The sequence below is a fragment of the Rhinoraja longicauda genome, unplaced genomic scaffold (genome assembly GCF_053455715.1).
Source record: "Rhinoraja longicauda isolate Sanriku21f unplaced genomic scaffold, sRhiLon1.1 Scf000248, whole genome shotgun sequence".
Classification (NCBI taxonomy): domain Eukaryota; kingdom Metazoa; phylum Chordata; class Chondrichthyes; order Rajiformes; family Arhynchobatidae; genus Rhinoraja; species Rhinoraja longicauda.
This window is the reverse complement of record NW_027601466.1, coordinates 89,409-110,688: the sequence shown is the minus strand read 5'-3', so window position 1 is coordinate 110,688 and position 21,280 is coordinate 89,409. Positions and strand designations below refer to the sequence as shown.

Genomic DNA, 21,280 nt, shown 5'->3' with positions numbered 1-21,280 from the left:
TTTACATCGGGGACCTGGGGTGGAGAGTGTTGCACAGAGCGGTAGTGTGTAATAAACTGTTGAGCCGGTTCACGGGCTCGCCGACCGCCTGTATTTTCTGCGGTGACGAAGAGACCGTGTTCCATGTCTATATGGAATGTGAGAGGTTACTGCCCCTGTACCAATATCTGAAGGGGTTGTTCCTCAAGTTCTGGTTACACTTTAGTCCTACGATTCTAGTGTTTGGACACAAGGCAGGGGGTGGGGAGGGTCTTTCGGGGGGGTGGGACCTCCCTGTCGGTTTGCTCTTGGGCCTGGCCAAGTTGGCCATTCGCGGGTCCAGGCAGCGGGCGGTCGATGGTCTTGCCAGAGTCGGCTGCCTTCCCCTTTTCCGGGCCTACGTCCGTGCGCGTGTGACCCTAGAGAGGGAACACGCGGTGACCACGGGGACTATGGAGGCCTTCCGTGGGCGCTGGTCACCGCGGGGGGTTGACAGCATTGTAAATAATGAAGGCAACATTGTATTATAATGATTATTTGATGACTTGTAACCCCTGAATGTGGTTTTGATGTGATGTATCATGTGAATGTGCTGAATAAAGTCTTTGAAAATGAAAATGAAAAAAAAAGAAAAAAAAAAAAAGAGAGAGAGAGAGAGAGAGACGGACTGAGGTCAGGATTGAATAGTGTCCTGTGAGACAGCAATTAGCGACTTCGTCACCCTGATACCACCCAACTCTTGGCATTCCCCAATCGTGCAGTTGGCGAACTGAGGAAACGTTGGCTGCTTCAGCATCATTGGACTTTACTGCCAAATTAAAGCTCCCAACATTTTTTTTTTAAACATTGGTCTTGAAGAGTACAAGATGACACCTGAAATGTGGTTACTATTGCGTACTGACTCAGTGTGGTCTACTGTCTTACACTCTTGTGCTATGATTGTGCCTAATGTATAGTAGGATTGCTGCTGAACTATATGCAAAAAAAATCACCATACTTGTCACTGCACGTGACAAAAAAGTACTTTTGAAACTGACCAACATTGAGTGGAAACATTAAAGACTCCCACTCATGGCCTCTTATTGAATTGCTAAAATTACTTTGAAGTCCCTTTCTTTGTATCTCTGAAAGTCTTATGGTTTATTCACTTAATGATGATATTTCATGACAACAGACTGCTGCTATGTTGAGGGCTACTGGTTTATTGCATTTTCCATTTTTTTCCATGTGGTTCTATCAGACAATGGTAGATCCAAAGTAAGTTTCTCATCTGAAATACCAGTTGCGACTCAGCTAAGTGAGTAATTGTCAATAGTTTGCAACTTCATTTCTATTGCTTCACCATCTCGTCTGTTTTCAAAATGCCCTCAATTTTATGCATGTTTTTTTAATGGAGAGCTGGTGACTGTAGACTCATAGAGCATGGAAACAGGCACTTTGGTCCACCTTGCCCTTGCCGACAAACATGTCCCATCTACACTAGCCCCACCTGCCTGCGTTTGGCTCTTTTCCCACTAGATCTATCCTATCCATGTACCTGTCCAAATGTTTCTTAAATGTGATAGTGCCTGCTTCAACTGCCTGCTCTGGCAGCTCGTTCCATGTACCTACCATCTACTGTGTATATATTTATGAATTGCCCCTCGGGTTCCTATTAAATCTCCCCCCCCCCCCCCCCCCCCCCCCCCGCACCTTTAAACCTATTCCCTTACACTGGATAAAAGACTGCGTTAACTCTCTTCCTCTCATGATCTTGTACACCTCTATAAGATCACCCCTCATCCACCTACCCTCCAAGGAATAAAGTCCTCACCTTCGCTGTAGCTCAGGCCCTCTTCCTGATTACAATTGTGGCTCTTAAATTATAGATGCAGCAGGAGGGAAGCAGCTGAATTGCCAAAGAGGTTGACATTTATCAGGTAGAATATTATCTTGTGTGGCTACAACTGGGAGCAATGTTCTGTGATGCAGGTGTGTCACTTTAATATGGGCAGTGAAAGGAAGTGAAAACCAACCTGACGTCTCAATGCCTGAATGACTTGCTCATTGCTTTTCTTCATTATTGCTGTTCCTGGGTGCAAATTTGTTGCCCGCTTGGAGTAGTAAAGACCACAAACACTTATCATTAGCTGACCTGAATTGAGTCCTGCCAGGTGATAACAAGTGCTGACATAGTAACTGATTGGGAAGCTTGACCCACATCTACAACACTGACTAAGTCTAAAGGCATTAAGATGTTGTCTGGCATGGTGTGTCAATTGGATTCACAGGTTTTCAAACTTGAGGGCATTTTGAAAACAGACGAGATGGTGAAGCAATAGAAATGAAGTTGCAAACTATTGACAATTACTTAATGTTTTCAAACTTGTTGGTTTCCCTTTTGTAGATTCTATTTCCTCGCTGCCAACCCCCCCCCCCCCCCCCCCCCAATATCCATGGCTCTGCCTCCATCTGTACAGGTGTGTTATTTATTAACTTTGAAGGGACACCACAAACCCCTCAATCCTATTGGTATACTAAGATATAATTGGGAATAGACTGAGGATTCACCAATTATTTTAAAACTGCCAAAGAAATGCACCATGTTCTTTCCTCCTGCTTTGTGGTCAAATTCAGATCTTGCTTCGTGGGGCTTATAACTAAATCCGAACAATCCTGTCAATCATCTGTAGAAGACGCCAGCTAAGATTGGACTCGCTCTGTGTTAGAAGGAACTGCAGATGCTGGTTTACACCGTAGACACAAAGTGCTGGATTAACCCAGCGGGTCAGGCAGCATCTCTGGAGAAAAGGAATCGGTGATGTTTAGGGTCGAGACCGTTCTTTGGACTCGGTCTGGGGAAGGGCATTGGCCTGAAATGCACCTATTCCTTTTCTCCAGACATGCTGCCTGACCTGCTGAGTTGCTCCAGCACTTTGGTCTCACTCTTATCTAATTCTGGTGTTCCTAGCCTGAGATGTCTGTGTGCAGGAAAAATTGCACCCTCAAGCTGAAAATCGAGTTCAAGACACCCACTATCCACACTTGATTAAATATACTGTCATTTGAATTCATGGAGTTAGATTGAAAACAAAATCTGCATTTTATTTAAAATCAAGTGTAAACCAGTTTTTTAATGCAAGTGCAAACCAGCGACTGAGGCCCATCATTAGTTGTAGAAAGTGTTTTGAGGGAAGGAGAAAATTCCTCCTTGTAAAATTAAAGGGGACCTTAATCTTCTATTGTTTTATGTGGATGCAGTTAGTAATTTTCCAATTACTGGATGAGTAAATCATATGGGGATACCAGGCACGATGAGTAGAGTTTTCAGGGAACTGGGCGCAGCTGGAGTGACGTGACTCCTTGCCAAATTCTTGCAATTAACAATCAAGTTGTCAGTTCTCTTGGAGGGAGTTAGGCTGCCTGTCCTATTATCTAATTTGGGCTTAAAAAGAGAGTACTATGTTTTTAAAGAACTGTATAATTTAATAGTCAATTTGCAAACACATTTATTTGCCAGGCATTGAACGTCATGCTGTTGCATTTTAAGAAAATACAAATTTCCCACCAGCAGGACAAATACCACTGCAGTACAATACATTCTGCAGAGTGCAGCTATTATTTGAACTGCTTCCTCCCACGTGGCCCAGCAGTAAGCCAATTCTGAAAATTCTCATTTGTATTTAATTGTATTTATGTATTTATTTGTTTTTGCATTTATTGCATATATGTTTGTACGCACCGTCAGGATTGGCTATTTTTTAATTTCGTTGTACTCGTTGCAATGACAATAAATGAATATTATTATTATTATTATTATTTAGCCATTATTTGTTCTATTATTGATTGAATTTAAGTACTCAAGGGCGTAAGTTCATAGGCGATAAGAGCAGAATTAGGCCATTTGGCCCATCAAGTCTACTCTGCCATTCAATCATGGTTGATCTATCTTTCCCTCTCAACCCCATTCTCCTGCCTTCTCCCCATAACCCCTGACACCCGTACTAATCAAGAATCTATTGCCTTAAAGATATCCATTGACTTGGCCTCCACAGCCTTCTGTGGCATTGTTGTGTTGAAGGAAAACTCCAGAAATATGACTTTTGTTGAGATAGCTAAGCGATCTTGGTGAGATTGCTTGCTCAGATCTTGCCACAAAGCAAGATTTTAATTTGCTTGTTACTTCGCAAAAAGCTTGCAAGTTTGTTAACGCTGCGGACCATCCGGCGCGGCCTGCAACCACAACAACCTGACCGCGGGAGAAGACGGCAGGAGAAGGGAAAAGACATTGTGGCCTTCCATCACAGTGAGGAGAGGACTGGAGGAGACTCACTGTGATGGATGTTTCTTTGATGGATGTTTCTTTTTTTGTGTGTTTTTGGGGTTGTGTAATTTTAATGCCTATTTTAATGCTTTTGTTGTTGGACTGTGGGTGACTGAATTTCGTCCAATTTGGATGACAAATAAAGCTATCTTGAATCTTGAATCTTGCTCAAACGGCTACTCTTTGCAAAACAATGTAAATGTAAAAAGCATTGTAATATAATCTTGAAGTCTTCAGAGATATTGTTCACCATTTGCTTGACATTGGTTATTGAGATATTAGTGCACCACTATTTCTATCGCGCTTAAAATCTTTAACAACTGGCAGTTATGTGGACCCTCTAACGTGTTGAAATAACGGAACAGATAATCTGAGTCCATTCACAGTTTGAATGTGATTTGATCTATAGCAGGACATTTCATCTTTGTTACAAATTAGAGGCAGCCAAGGTATTCTCTGCCGTATAGCAGCTTGATTCTTTAGGGTTGTAATGCTTCGCTTCATCAGTCTTCAATCATGTCAAATCTAGAATCCCATGGTTGCAGTCTGTCCTTTTAGACATTTGGTTACAGGGAGAAATGTACTGCTGGAGACATCCCTCAAACTGGAATATACAATAAACTGCATAATCTAAATACTAAAACTCTCATTTCATATTTATTTTTTATTTTTTCATATTTTAGATACAGCGCGGAAACAGGCCTTTTCGGCCCACCAAGTCCGCGCCGCCCAGCGATCCCCGCACATTAACACTATCCTACACACACTAGGGACAATTTTTACATTTACCCAGTCAATTAACCTACATACCTGTACGTCTTTGGAGTGTGGGAGGAAACCGAAGATCTCGGAGAAAACCCACGCAGGTCACGGGGAGAACGTACAAACTCCTTACAGTGCAGCACCCGTAGTCAGGATCGAACCTGAGTCTCCGGCGCTGCATTCGCTGTAAAGCAGCAACTCTACCGTTGTGCCACCGTGCTGCACGTTTGTTTGTTTGTTCCTGAACTACAGCCAAAACGGTACACGATAGCATGACAATTTTAGGCCCACCTTACTCACTGACAGGTGCTAATGGAAGAAGTTTCATTGAAATCGGTGTTATATTTTTAAAGTTATTCACATTTTAAAGTTTAAATCTATCCCCTAGGGAGGGAAGGGGGTGGAGGGAGGGGGGGGAGGACGGAGGATGAGGGGGAGGGAGGGAGGGAGGGAGGGGTGGAGGGGGAGGACAGAGGATAAGGGGGATTGAGGGGGTTGGAGTGAGAGGGGGGGAGGACGGAGGATGAGGGGGGGAGGGGGAGGGGGAGGACAGAGGATAAGGGGGATTGAGGGGGTTGGAGAGAGGGGAGGGAGAGGGAGAGGGAGGGAGGAGGAGAGGGTGCTGCACCAATGCAGGAGAGGTTTGGGCCCAACGGGTCTAGTTGTCTTCTAAAACCATTAGTGCCCATGAAGCCAACGTATCAATCTGTGCGGACTCCAGCTCCAACTAAAACAAAGCATTGTGTTCAGAAAGTCTACCTCTCGTAAAATGGGTCTGACCTGAAAATGCGAGTCACACAAGAGTTGAGGAGGAACGATGCAAAGCAATTGTCAGGGAAGTAAAATTCTATTTAGATTGCGAATCGTGTTTGAGTGATAGTCTGACCTACTACGGTGCCAGTGATATTTAACTAAATAGTCTGGTGGAAAAAACCCCAATCTATTGTGCGCAGGAATGGAATTTTGAGGACATAATATAATGAGTGAAAGGTGGAGCTTGAGAGCCATGACACTAATTGAATAAGTTGCCATCACTCAGTGACAAGCCTGGTGAAGGAGACCCATGTGGGTTAGATTTACCATCTGGGATCTGTTGAATCAGCGCTCCCGAATCATTGATTAAAAAGAGGAAAGAAAATTGATCAGTATTCAAACGAGAATTAGTTCATCTGTTATTGATGATTAAAAAAGCTTTCAGGTTGGGAAGAAGGTAATGGGTTGGGGAACTAAAGTAGTCTATCTTTCTAGCAAAAACAAAGCTATTTCGGAGGCTTTGATCTGTGGAATTAACAAGGTACGGTGTTAGAGAATTAACTTTTACTGGCTCCTCTTTGTTCCTCAAAAGAACCAAGTTATCATTGATGGGAAGTTCTGTTTCTAAAGCAGCAAAATCGCGAATTTACATTAAATTTGCATTCTATTATATGGCGGTAGTCGAGTTGTCAATTTATTACTTGGAAAATGCAAACTATTGTTTTGGATAATTGAAGTTTAGATGTCGGAATCGAAAACAAAAACGGAAATGCTGGAAGAACTCATCCAGTCAAGCAGCCTAAATGGTAAGTGAAACTAGTTAAGGTTTCCAGTCACTAACCCAAAAGGTTGACTGGGTTTTCTTTCCACAGATGCTGTCTGACTATGTTGTTCCAGCATTTCTGTTTGTTTCAGATTCCAACATCCACAGTTTCTATAAGGTTTTTTTCCCCCCCTATTTTAGCCTTTTTGAAATTTAGAATTTTCTTCCTATTTTGGATAGTATCCTTTCTTTTTCGTGGGAGATCTTGAAGATTTTTGTTCAAAAGGAAATAAATATCCATCCCAATTGTTTGTAATGTAAGGGGTTCTGCATCAACAAGAACAGACTGTGTCTCAACTTGGCGAGCATGTCACTTTTCCATATTTCTGCAAACTAAGACATACCTCATGCAATTGATGTCAAAATGGATAGATATTTTATTATCCCATGTAACATGTGTTGAAGAAAACCTAAAAAATACGATCGGGCAAGACAATCAAAACTTTATTTCAGAGCGTCAAATACAGTGATCACTGAGAACAATCTAGGAGATTGCTCAACGAACAATGATTCATCTACTTATAGACAATAGACAATAGGTGCAGGAGGAGGCCATTCGGCCCTTCGAGCCAGCACCGCCATTCAATGTGATCATGGCTGATCATTCTCAATCAGTACCCCGTTCCTGCCTTCTCCCCATACCCCCTGACTCCGCTATCCTTAAGAGCTCTATCTAGCTCTCTCTTGAATACATTCAGAGAATTGGCCTCCACTGCCTTCTGAGGCAGAGAATTCCACAGATTTACAACTCTTTGACTGAAAAAGTTTTTCCTCATCTCAGTTCTAAATGGCCTACCCCTTATTCTTAAACTGTGGTCCTTTGTTCTGGACTCCCCCAACATTGGGAACATGTTTCCTGCCTCTAACGTGTCCAACCCCTTAATAATCTTATACGTTTCGATAAGATCTCTATTCATCCTTCTAAATTCCAGTGTATACAACCCTAGTCACTCCAGTCTTTCAACATATGACAGTCCCGCCATTCCGGGAATTAACCTAGTAAACCTACGCTGCACGCCCTCAATAGCAAGAATATCTATATGGAATTTTACTTTGTGTTGTTTATTGTAGCAAGCACTTAAGCATTTTTCCTTCTTCCGAATAGCCTTACAACAATTATGAATCATGCACCTCCGAAAGAAGCAACACAGCCCAATTCCACCCCATTACAGATAAGTAAATGTCCTGTTACCCTTTCGACCTTATTTTATTGTTTTACGATGTCATTTATCCTTTTACAACAGAGAACAGAATCTGACAAAAGTAGACTGCAGTAAGTGTCATTGCATGAGTGTTATAAGCATGTTTAGGCACTCTACCTATCCCTTGCTGTATTCTTGAAGCTTTGCAATTTAGTTTTGACACATCAGTGAAACTCTTTGTTTTGCATACTATAGACAAGGTTAAAGAGTTGCCACCTATAGGGTGCCAGCAAAGTTACAAAGTATTCATTACAGTCCCCAATGGTCCCTCTATGTTGTTGGTGCCCCTATGCTAGGTCCCTCTTTGTTCTCATTCTTGTATCTGAGATCAGCATGCAAATGGACATGATTTATCCAAGGTTCAGTATTTAATATTGGTATCCATGGAGCAAGTGGCTCTGACTGTTCATTCAGATGATCTACCAACCAATCGATTAGATAAGACATGATTCCATGATGCAATGTTTTTACATTCTGCTAGTGATTGGCTTTAATGAAGCTTTGAGTTTCTTTGGCGTCAAAAAAAAATCTTCTAAAGAAAACTTGGAAATCTAACTGCCTTGCTGACTGAGGAATTGAAACAAGACAATAAATCTGTCACTTTGAAGTGGGAATTCTTGCAGTCCCTCCAGCTTATATGTATAACTGATGCCTTTGTGATAGGCCCAGCAGGTCAAAAAGAGATACTTCCAGGGAGAAATATGCCTGATCTGTGAGCTTTCCACAAATTAGTCGAAAGCTTTGGCCAGGTTCAGTTCTCCCATCAAAGGAACTGGACCCAGTGCTGATAGAGTCGTTTTATGGTCCCTCCCATTCCAAATATATTAAATTAGCTGAACTTTACACCTAATGGTAGTGAATTTGAACATGAGCATTTGAAATCAACTTAAGTTTAAGTTGGCGCATCACCAGAGACCCGGGTTTGATCCCGACTATGGTTGCTGTCTATGTGGAGTTTGTCCATTCTCCCTGTGACTGCATGGGTTTCCACCGGGTGCTCCAGCTTCCTCCCACACTCCAAAGATGCACAGGTCAATTGGCTTTGGTAAAAATTGTGAAATGTCCCTAGTGTACAGGGATCACTGGTCGGCGTGGACTTGGTGGGTCGATGGGCCTGCTTTCATGCTGTATCTAGACTAAGATGAAATGAACTAGACATGACCACCTTCATTATTTGCATTAAAACCAGACTTGAAGTTCTGAGTGGAAAAACAAATGCAGTAAAGCTTTTGGGAGAGTTTTAGAAACATAGAAAAATAGGTGCAGGAGTAGGTCATTCGGCCCTTCAAGCCAGGACCACTATTCAATATGATCGTGGCTGATCATCTAAAATCAGTACCCCATTCCTGCTTTTTTTTCCCATATCCCTTGAGCTAAATCTAACTCCCTCGAGTTAGAGAACATCCAATGAATTGGCACTCCACTTTTTACTAGTTAAAATCAAAAGAAAAGTACTGAACATTTAATTTCAATTTATTGTTGCCTTGCTTTGACCCTTTGCAGGAAACATTCCTATTGAGGGCATTACTAGTTGGAAGTCATGCCAGTGAATTGTGAGAACTGGTCAGGCAGTGATCAGTGTCAATGATTTTAATGGCTGGAGTGTTGCAAATTAGACGCATCGCTATCCGGATCTATGCCTTTCAAAGTGTTGTTCTTCCTCAGACATGCACCCTTCCAATAATCATGCTCTTTCTTGAGGTTCAGTATCACTGGGAAGACATTATAAGTTGAGTGGATTTCTAACAAGCGATGTGACCATGAACGTACTTATGGTGAGCTGATAAAGATCATTCACACACAATACATTTTTTAAAAAAAATCATTTAACTCCATAAAATGTCTTGGAAGACTTTATTACAAAACAAATAATGTTACAATTAGATATAAATCCATTCATTGATAACCAATAATTACATACAAAATCATTTGCTTTATAGTTTTACAATCTTACTCTTTGTGCCTCATTATCTAACTTTTGCCCAGTGTTAATTTAACTCTGGGTCAATTCCCATGTAAATGGCAGGAAAATTAGGGAGGTTTCGTCCCTTTGATTCACACTGCCAAAGAGTAGCATATTTGCTCGTATAGAAAACAAAAGCAAGATAAATATTTTAAAGTGTATTATAAGAAATTAAGTTCTTAAATATCAGTTACTTCAAGAGCATATATATTACATAAATCTCTTGGGATAAAATGCACAGCACTGCTGTTACTCAGCTTTCTGAAAAAGCACACGTTATTGTAAATATGGAGTGTTAACTAACCATCTCCAGACAATTATGATTCAGGCAAAATAGAAGAAGAAAGCTGCACTCCAGTGGTGAAGCTCAATCTTTTAAGCCTCTTTGTTTCTCTCTGGAATATACTTTAGATATATATGTTGAGTTGTTGGCACTATGGAAGAGGACTAGAAAACTATTGATCGGTTAAGAGTATTAAACACAGCTTAGAAAGAATGAGTTTGTTTCACACTTGTCATGGATTCCTAATCTTTTCTATCTCCCTTCGCACAGTTTTTGCAAATTTCCCTTGGAGCATCAATGCCCCTCCAGATCCCTCTCACTCCTTCTCTACCCCCCTCCATACCAATCCTCCCTTTACATCCTACATTATATACACGTCAAGACTGATTCCCTCGTTTCAAATTCTGTTGATTTGATAGCATTTAATCCCTGAAAAAGAATAGATCTTCTCTATGTTAACAGGCATCAATGAAAAGTTTAATGTGGGAATCTGGTCGTGTGCAGTAGGTGTTTGTGGAGCAGGGAAACTTGATTTGTTAACCTCAACATTTTTCTCTCTCTGTTTACAGTCCAGGTTGGGCATCTCATTCATGCCTGGCACTTTAGGAAATATACTGCAATATAGCATACTTCTCAGTTAAATCAGTATTGATACAACAATCATTAAACGAGAAGTACCACGAATACAAATGATCAAACCGTGCATCAATCAGAATCAAAATTAAATGTACAGCTTTTACAAAGAGGTTTTATCATTGAACGAGAGTCAGTTTTTCAAATTCAAACACCACATGCTCAGGCATGTCACCTGTAATGCCCTTATTCAAATTCTTCACCCGGTGCTCCTCTGATTCACAAAAGAAAATGGACCTTCAGGAAGTCACTCATTCACTCATCGCTGCCCTTCTCTGCTGCAACTTTTTGTTGAGCTCTTTGGTGACATCTGGTGGAGAAATGGTTAAAAAAAATTGTGAATTCCCCTCTTTTTAAATTTTTTTTGATGAATGCAGAGACAAATGTGGTATTAAGAAATGGACAAATATGCCCAAATCTACTTTGAGTAAAGTCTTTGAATAAGATGACATTGCAGGAGTTTGTGGGTTTTCTCTGGGTGCTTTGGTTTCCTCCCACACTCCAAAGACCTATGGTTTGGTAGGCTAATTGACTTCGGTAATAATTGCAAATTGTCCCCAGTGTGTAGGATAGTGTTAGCGAACGGGGCGATTGCTGTATCTCTAAACAACCACCTTTGTTTAGAAAAAACAGCGATCCAGTACAACTCCAGCCTTTGAGGGGTTTTCCCTTTGCTTTAATGGCATGCACACTACAACAAACAGTTCAGAGAAGCCCAGATCTCTACTAAAACCTGTTGTTTTTTTAAGAGAAAAGTATGTATAACGATATTTAAATGTTTTATGCTCAAAATCGTAAGAGGCACAAACTATTTAATGATGGGACATCAAGAGTGGTAATAATGGTGACGAGCGTGTAATTATTGTACAAGGATGTTGAAGTGTGCACTGTAATATCAGCTAACTCACTGGCATCAGTCACGCCTCACGTTAACAGGTCCTTCAGCCCACCGAGTCCCAGACAACCATTAAGCGCCCATTTGCACTAATTCTGTGCCAGTCCCATTTTAGTCATCTTGCCTTCCCACTAAGTGTTCACAAATTCTTCTATTACACACGAGTAAAGAACTCAGTGGTCAGTTAACCTACCAAACCAGGCATCTTGGGGTACGGGAGGAAATGGGAGCTCCTGGAACCCCATACGGACACAAAGAACGTGCAGACTCCTCGCAGGCAGCACTCAAACTCGGGCTTCACCAGCTGTACCATTGTGCTACCCCTTAAGTTAGGTTGGGATTTTCAGTGTTATTGGCCACATTGTGGTTCATGAATCTTAAGCAGCTGAAATTTGAGAGGGGAGGTTAAGGGCTTTCAGGAGGTTCCATCGACTAATTTCACCGACAGAAAATCCTGTGGAATTCATTAACCATCCTCAAATTCTCCAGCACGTATCCCTGGCAGGTGAAGCTCTGCACACTTGCCACAATAAGATCTTGGTAGGATGTCACAAAGAAGGATATCCCAATGCCCACATTGCCCGTCCTTTCCACTTACCGTCTGTTAATCCAGGAAGATTGATGGGCTGACGAGGCATTGCTGGTGGCTCAATTTTTAGATGTGCTCGTAGTTCTACCTTAACGATTCCTGCAAAAGAAACAAAAACCAGGTGTTCATGAAAACTGCCCATCCATGGTGTTCTTAGTCAATGTCTCCTTTTGTTTGAAGCAGTGTCTTTTCGAATGACACTGCACATTATTTATATTTATTAATTGTTAAAGGGCAACATAATTACTTGCAGAGCATCTACAATTCCAGATACTTCAATGGTCTGAGATCATGACAAATCCAATTTTGTACGGGATGAAAAGTTCAGTTCATTTACATGTTCCCCAAGAATACAGTGATAAACAGAGAAACAGCTGTCCAATCCTGACCCCTGCTGTCCTTAAACTCACTAGGGCCCTGGTTCCCTTCAGTCTGAAGAAGTGTCCCAACCCGAAATGTCACCCATCATCAGGAATGCTGCCTGTCCAGCACTTTGTCTCTTTTTTTGTAAACCAGCATCTGCAGTTCCTTGTTACTACATTCTTCCCTTAAACTCGTCTGGTTCACTGAAAAATAACCTTAGCTTTCTCCATAGCATTCTAAAATTTGTTTGTATTAATAGGAGTGAAATCAAATAGTTTGGGGCATCTGCCCATCTGGCACTGCCAAAATCCTGTGTGCCAGATTGTCAGTGTTTTACTGCATTTCACGTCCGAGCTACTAGCAGGAAGAACGTCAGATAAATCCCAGCTCATCACCATATTAATGCAGCATAGTGAGGCAGTTTGTTGAACCACTGCCTCACCGCGTCAGAGAGCCAGGTTCCATCATGACAAGGGTGCTGTGTGGAATTTGCATTTTTGCCCTATGACCATGTGCTTTTTTTTGCTTTTTTTAAAGACTTCAGAGATACAGTGTGGAACAGGCCCTTCGGCCCACTGAGTCCAATGCCAACCAGTGATCACGCTGCGCTTTAGCACTATCTGACACACTAGGGGAAATGTGGAGAAGCCAATTAAGCTGCAAAGCTTGCATGTTTGGAATGTGGGAAGAAACCAGAGCACCCGGAGAAAACCCATGCGGTCACAGGAGGAACGTACAAACACCGTGTAGATAGCACCCAGAGTCAGGATTGAACCCGGGACTCTGGCGCTGAAAGGCAGCAACTCTTCCACTGGGCCGCCCCCAAAATTCTTCTCTCTCTGCTTTGCAGTGATTAGAATGAGTGGAAATAGATGGTTGATAGTTGGCATGGACTTGGTGAGTTGAAGTGCCCGTTTCTGCATTTTCATCTGCATGACCCCATAATCCTATGGGATAGGGCAGAATTCCTTTTTTTTAAAAAAAACAATAGATCATCCAGTTTAGCAGCGACTATGGTTTTGTTTATTTCTCAATCTACAACTTCTAGGTTCCTAGATTTTCTGTACTTAAGAGGGTGGGAATGGTAAAATTAATTTGGATGCAATTGTAAAACAATTTCTACTTGGTGTACATAGAATGGAAAAACAGGGTGGGGCTATTTAATAAAGGTTTAAGCTCATTTTGAAGATATTATGCTCAAGGGTGTGGTCAAAGTTACTGGGTTAACAACTGTTGGCGGAAATACGAAAGGTTTACATCAGCTATCCCCACTTTGTGAACTTCTGGAATTCAAATCACATAACTATCGAAGAAGGAGCTCGACATTACCCCACATTAGAGTTAGATCATTTTATTGACTTTGCTTATCCTTATTTTAATAATAATAATAATAATACATTTTATTTATATAGCGCTTTTCATATACTCAAAGACGCTTTACAGAGATTTTGAGAACATAGGGAAATTAATAAATAGATAAATAAGTAAATAAATAAATGAACAGAGAAAGGAGACAGTAGGTGAGGTGACCTTCAGTGGTTGAAGGCAGTACTGAACAGGTGAGACTTCAGCGATGTTTTGAATGTGGTGAGTGTGGGGGAGTCTCTAACGGTTTGGGGTAGTGAGTTCCATAAGGTGGGAGCAGCGATGGAGAAAGCCCTGTCCTCCCAGGATCTGAGTTTAGTCCGGATGTGGGGGGATAGGAGATTGGCAGCGGCAGAGCGGAGGGTGCAGGTGGGAGTGTGCCTGTGGAGGAGGTCGGTCAGGTAGGATGGGGCCAGGTTATGGAGGGCTTTGTAGGTTATGAGGAGGATTTTGTACTGGATTCTCTGGGGGATGGGGAGCCAGTGGAGTTTATAAAGGACGGGGGTGATATGGTCACGGATCGAGGTGTGTGTGAGTAGACGGGCAGCGGAGTTTTGAATGTATTTTCAACTTACTTTGCATGTTGGCTTGATTTAGCTTCTTAATTTCTAAAGGGAAGAACAGCAAAAGTCAAGTCAAGTCGAATTTATTTGTCACATACACATACACATACACGATGTGCAGTGTTAAAGTGATCGTGTTATACAATATAGTAACAGCCTTCTCAGCCCACCGTGTCTATGGCAACCATCATGCCTATCTATACTTATCCCACTTGCTGTTTTTATTTTTATTTTAAAATTAAAAAATATATATTTTAATATGCAGGGTGATAAACAACACGCCTTTAGAAAACCACATGGTAATATAATAGACCATTCCTTCCCTGGTGTCTGGGAGAGCTCTTTGAAGGAGCTTTATAATTAATCCCAATTTCCTCCTCCTCTCATGGTCCTGCCAGTTACTCCTTTTCAGGTATGTCATGTCACTTCTTATAGTAATCAACCAATCTGCTTCCTCCACCCTCTAGTCTAGTTCTTAACAATGAAGAAAATGTGGTACAATTGCATTTTTCATAAACGCAAAGTTATCTTAAATCTTTGTCATTTGATGACCAACCTTTTTTACTGTACAAAGTTATGCATCTTATCTCTCTGCTTTTAAAGAAAAGCAAACGCTGTGCACCTTACCAAACCTGTCATGCCACATTCAAAGATTTGTTATATGCAAAACCTTCATATAGACAATAGACAATAGGCAATAGGTGCAGGAGGAGGCCATTCGGCCCCTTGAGCCAGCACCGCCATTCAATGTGATCATGGCTGATCATTCTCAATCAGTACCCCGTTCCTGCCTTCTCCCCATACCCCCTGACTCCGCTATCCTTAAGAGCTCTATCCAGCTCTCTCTTGAATGCATTCAGAGAATTGGCCTCCACTGCCTTCAGAGGCAGAGAATTCCACAGATTCACAACTCTCTGACTGAAAAAGTTTTTCCTCATCTCAGTTCTAAATGGCCTACCCCTTATTCTTATACTGTGGCCCCTGGTTCTGGACTCCCCCAACATTGGGAACATGTTTCCTGCCTCTAACGTGTCCAACCCCTTAATAATCTTATATGTTTAGATAAGATCCCCTCTCATCCTTCTAAATTCAAGTGTATACACGCCTAGCCGTTCCAGTCTTTCAACATATGACAGTCCCGCCATTCCGGGAATTAACCTAGTAAACCTACGCTGCACGCCCTCTTGATAGAGAATAAGTTGATGAGTCATCCTGTGCCCCCTAAAATCTAATTCTTAGTAGACATAGCTGAGATTGCTGACGTTCGTATCCATTCGATCAAGAAGACACAGCACCATCCAAGGACCAAAGGTTAATTGTATAAATCAACACAGTATCGGTATCATTAATTTTCGGACTTTGCTCTAATCACACAAATATTCTTGTCACCAATCACCAGTAGAATACAATTGGAAAGAAGGAATAATTATCAGATTTCTGCACTGACAGGAGGTGGGTTTGCTATTTTAGGCCGGCCTGTCCCAGACCGGAAATGTTCACTGTTTCTTGTTCCAAAGATGCTGCATGACCCAGTGAGTGTTTCCAACATGTTTCAAGGGGGGGGGGGGGGGGGGGGGGGTTAAACCACAGATTTCCAGCACTTAAGAATGTTCCTTCAGTCTCTCCCCCTATCACCTGCTTTCGCCAAAGAGAAGAATGATGTGTCCACTAGATGGGGCTCCAAACTCTTCTTGTTCCAAAGGAAAAGCTTAGAAAAACAGGCATTTCCTGATGAATAGAAATCTATTCTGATGCAAGATATGAAACACTGCTATTAAGCACATTTGGGTCAATTTTGGGAAATTAAAGGGCACTGGCTTTGTATTAAACTAGATATTTAAACACAATATCTTAGCCTCTACTGCCTTCTGTGGCAGAGAATTCCACAAATTCATAACTCTCTGGGTGAAAAGGTTTTTTCTCATCTCAGTTTTAAATGGCCTCCCCTTTATTCTTGGGCTGTGGCCCCAGGTTCTGGACCCCCCCCCCCCCAACATTGGGAACATTTTTCCTGCATCTAGCTTGTCCAGTCCTTTTATAATTTGAAACTTTTCTATAAGATCCCCATATTGGAGAATTTCCCCCCCCCCCCAAAAAAAATGTGAATAATATTTAACATGCAACAGTGTAGTTTGGAAACTCAAAATAAAAACTAACCATTGTTGTTGATGCGCCCCGTTTCTGGTTCTATAATTACAGGCTTCTTCGGACTTTGTTTCCCTTTCTTAACTGCAAAGAAAGATTGGACACATGACTATTGCAGGAACCTTAACTTTCAGCGAGAAGGATAGATAGATGAATGGTGAACATGAAAACATAATGTACACGTTTGCCTGGACACGTGCAGGAAAAGGCGGAGTGCATGACCACCTCAAATGGCAGATTTCCTTTGCACACATTTGTTCCTCAGAGGTATCTTCTCTAATCTGGAACAACTCAAGTTTAAAAGTCTTTGTCCATTATCTTAGTTTCTCTATGATCAGAATTACTTTTAAGGTCATAAGTGATAGGAACAGAATTAGGTCTTTCGGCCCATCAAGTCTACTCTGCCATTCAATCATGGCTAATCTCTCTCTTCCTCCTAACCCCATTCTCCTGGCTTCTCCCCATAACCCCCGATACTAATCAAGAATCTGTCTATCTCTGCCTCAAAAATATCCATTCACCTGGCCTCCACAGCCTGTGGCAAAGAATTCCACAGATTCACCACCCTCTGACTAAAGAAATTCCTCCTCATCTTCCTAAAGGAATATCCTTTAATTCTGAGGCTATGAGCTTTAGTCCTAGACTCTCCCACTGGTGGAAACATCCTCTCCACATCCACTCTATCCAAGCCTTTCTCTATTCTGTAAGTTTCAAGGAAGTCCCCTCTCATCTTTTTAAACTCCAGCGAGTGCAGGCCCAATGCCATCAAACCTTTGTCTTCTCAGAGGCAACACTGACCCATTATCAAAATAAACTAGTACAACTATTATGCTCACCTGGCTTAAACAATGTCTTAGTTGCTGATCGTGTGAGTGTGTCCAGCTTCCGATGAATCAGTTCTCCACTTTCAGCATCTTCCTCCACAATACCTAAAAGGTAAGAGTAATGGAAATGAACACCAAAAAGCAGCTTTTAAGTGTTGTTTTATGCACAGTGAGCACATGAAGCATCTCAGTGGTACCAAGCTGGTCCCCAACTTGAATGCCCCTTTTCGACAGTAGGAAGTTTGGAAAAGATAGGGAAGCAAGCAATTGTAATCTAAACAAATACAATTAGATCAGCTGCCAGTTTACATGCAGTCAATTGAAAGTAAAATCACACTGTTTGTAAAGCTAATGGCCGATTTGATCAGTATTTTGTCAGTCAAGATTAAAGTCACCTCCCTTCTCACAAAGAAAAAAGCTAAAGGGAATAAAATATAGATAAAGATTAAAAGAAATGCACACACTCCATCATAAAGGTGCTCAACTCCGAAACCTCATTGGGCGTGCATATCTCTGAAGATCTGTCCTGGACCTAGTACATTGATGCCTTCCTAAAGGAAGTCCATCAACAGCTCCACTTCCTTAGAAGATTGAGGAGATTTGGCACGTCGACAAATACTCTCTAGAACTTCTAAAGGTGGATAGGGGAGAACATATTAACTGCTTGCATCACAGCCTGGTTCAGCAACTCGAATGCTCAGGCACAAAGAAGATTGCAAAAAGTAGCGAATACCGTCCAGTCTATCAGGGGTACTGACCTCCCGACATCAAAGAAATCTGCAGGAACCAGTGCCTCAAAAAGGCAGCCAGCATCATTAGGGACCCACGTCATGTTGGCCACGCTTTCACTTTACTCTTACCATGGGGAAGAAGGTACAGGAGCCCGAAAACGAATGCCTATGTTTTGTTGCAGCTTCTTCCCAAACAACCATCAGGCTGTTAAACATAACAACCTCCAACTCAGCTCTGAACTACATAGACATGGGGGAACCATTTTGTCTTTGCGCTATTATTGCTTGTTATATACTGAACTTTGTTTTTATCGTGTGTACAGAGTATTATATTTACATATCTCTTGTGCTGTTGCGTAAAAGTTCCATTGTTCCGTTTCGGGACACATGACAATAAAACACTCTTGACAATGAATATATCCTTTGCCGGTATTAGTTGAGGGAGGGGAGTTAACAGCAAACCAGGAACACTCCTTTCTCTTCAAAAATATCCACCTAAAGTGTCTGCCTTGGATTATCAGATGAATATTCTAAACTCCATGGTTACCAAAAGGAGCAACCTGAACACTCCAAAATGTTGCACGCCCGCATTCCCTCTGTCCTACTTTGTATAGTCAGTCCAAGTCAACTGCAGTGGGATCGCAAGTTGTTTTGTACTACTGTGCTGCGAGCTAAATAACTCAACTCATTATTGTGTGCATTTACAGGGTTGTGAAAGAAAGCAGATACATTTCACCAAATGTTTATATGGGTACAGTAATTTTGAGCGTTAACACCCCAAGGTACCACTATCACTTAGTTAAATACTAGTCAATACAGGCATGCCCTTAATTATAACTTGTTCATACTACTCAAAAACCAACATCGAGAAGTCAGATGACCCAAAACCCAGTATTTGCAGCAATATTTTCTAGAAATATTGAGAGGGGATCTTATCGAAACATATAAGATTATTAAGCGGTTGGACACGTTAGAGGCAGGAAACATGTTCCCAATGTTGGGAGTCCAGAACCAGGGGCCACAGTTTAAGAATAAGGGGTAGGCCATTTAGAACGGAGATGAGGAAAAACGTTTTCAGTCAGAGAGTTGTGAATCTGTGGAATTCTCTGCCTCAGAAGGCAGTGGAGGCCAATTCTCTGAATTAATTCAAGAGAGAGTTAGATAGAGCTCTTAAGAATAGCGGAGTTAGGGGGTATGGGGAGAAGGCAGGAACGGGGTACTGATTGAGAATGATCAGCCATGATCACATTGAATGGTGTTGCTGGCTCGAATGGCCAAATGGCCTCCTCCTGCACCTATTGTCTATTGTCTATAAATACAAAGGAGGAGCAGGACTCTGACCTCAAACCTGGTCTGCCACTTAATAAGCTTGTGAGATGCAAATGTGAGTGCTCACAATCACGATGCCAGAGACAAAGTCGTGGAAACAAGAAATGTTTATATACGAGTCTGCAGAGCCAGGTGCCTCTCCAAACCGAGACACACCGAGACAAAGACAGTGCCTTCTCTTTATACAATACAACTTCGTTGAATCTCCCTCCCCTTTGCTGAATCCCCCTCCCCTTCGGGCTCCTTCCAATCAGAGCGCTGAGGTGCACAATCTTCTGTACCGCCCCGGGTACCCCCCAGATCATACATTGCATGTGCATGGTAATTAGCAGTTTCCCGATCAGGGGCGTATTTGCAATATTCATTTACCTCATTGGCCCATAATATGAAATGATTCGGGCCGGAGGCCACTCATCATCCTCCCAGGTTCCTATCTCCAACTCTCTTTTTTCCCTTTGTAGGTCATCAAACACTGGGGTGCCCAGCATTCGTCCTCCCCTGGCTGGCAACAAAAAGAATCCCAGCTGCACTAACCCAATAAAACACGTTCCACTCCATTTTCCCGGAAGTACTGAGTAGGCCTTATGTCCACAGATCCAGAGTAATCCCTCTGAAGCAGGTCCACTGACCGTGTCACTCTCCCCGAGGTCCCGTAAAACTGGTAACCCCTGATATGGGTTGTTCCCTGTGCAGTTCCAGACTCGGCTTTCGTTGCCCGTCTTATCTCTGACTGGGGCGATGTTTGTACAATTCTCCCAGTCCTGTCCCTGGTGGTTTAATCATCCTGTTTCTCACAAGATGGTGGTTGATCTGATTGCAACCTCCATTTCCGCATGGGCACCTATTCCCAATGTTCTTTTGTACTCCTTGTTCTTCAAAAATGCATCTATTTCCTCCTTAAAAATATTTAAAGACTCCGCCCCCATGGCTCTTGGAGGAAGACTTTCAAAGACATTAGGGCCTCTGCCAGAATAAAAAAAGTTGTCTCATTTCTATCTTAAATGGGCACCCGCCTTGATGTCAAAGGGTGACCCCTAGTTCTAGATTCTCCCAATAGATTTCCTCCCTGCATCCACCGTCAGGAATTTAAAGAGGGAATAGTTCATATGGGGGGGTGGGGGGGGGAAGAAAGAGACATTCCTCCTTTGGCACGCCAATTTTGAATCCTAGTCAATCAAATGAATTGTTGTAAAAATAACCAATACATCCATTAAGAATTAAAGGCCAAAACATACTCAGATTGATTTCATAGTCCGTAGGTATTTCCAAAGGCTTCAGCACTCCATTGGTTTGTTGAATAAAATAGTTGACGATCTCCTGTCTACTGTTGCACAAAACCTGGAAAATACCAGAACACAATTTGCATGATTGGTACAGTTGCAGTTTGCAGTACATTGTCACAAAGAGGTTTTGCATGTTATGATGTTGGATTTATATTGTAAGTTACATTACATTGTAAATGGCATCAGGAAGGTCACAAGCAGATATGGTTTAAGACAAGGGTGCAAACCCACATAGAAAACAAGTATAATTTTTATTTTCCCTCATGAACAGCTCCTCGTCAGGTAAAGCCTGAAATTTAAAAGTCTCACCTACGTTTTCAAATCCCAACATATTTCTGTAATCTAACCCAGCCCCACAACCTTCCAAGATGCCTGCGTTATTCCAATTCTGGGCTCCAAATCATGCCAACATTTCTTAATCGTTTCCTTAGAGGCCCTTGCCTGCAGCTGACAAGACCATAAACTCGAAAATTCACTCCAGAGCCTTACAAG

At 42.0% G+C, this 21,280-nt stretch overlaps 1 protein-coding gene across 1 annotated transcript; it reads right to left on the bottom strand.

Moving 5' to 3' along the window:
- Nucleotides 1-10,858: 10,858 nt before the first annotated feature.
- On the bottom strand, nucleotides 10,859-20,843 carry LOC144590678 (uncharacterized; the record flags this gene model as incomplete). The annotated part of the gene is made up of 6 exons (XM_078395126.1): nucleotides 10,859-11,011; nucleotides 12,195-12,284; nucleotides 14,489-14,521; nucleotides 16,634-16,705; nucleotides 17,458-17,550; nucleotides 20,741-20,843. Coding segments are annotated over 6 exons (450 nt in total), but the record flags the coding sequence as incomplete, so codon positions are not given.
- Nucleotides 20,844-21,280: the final 437 nt, after the last annotated feature.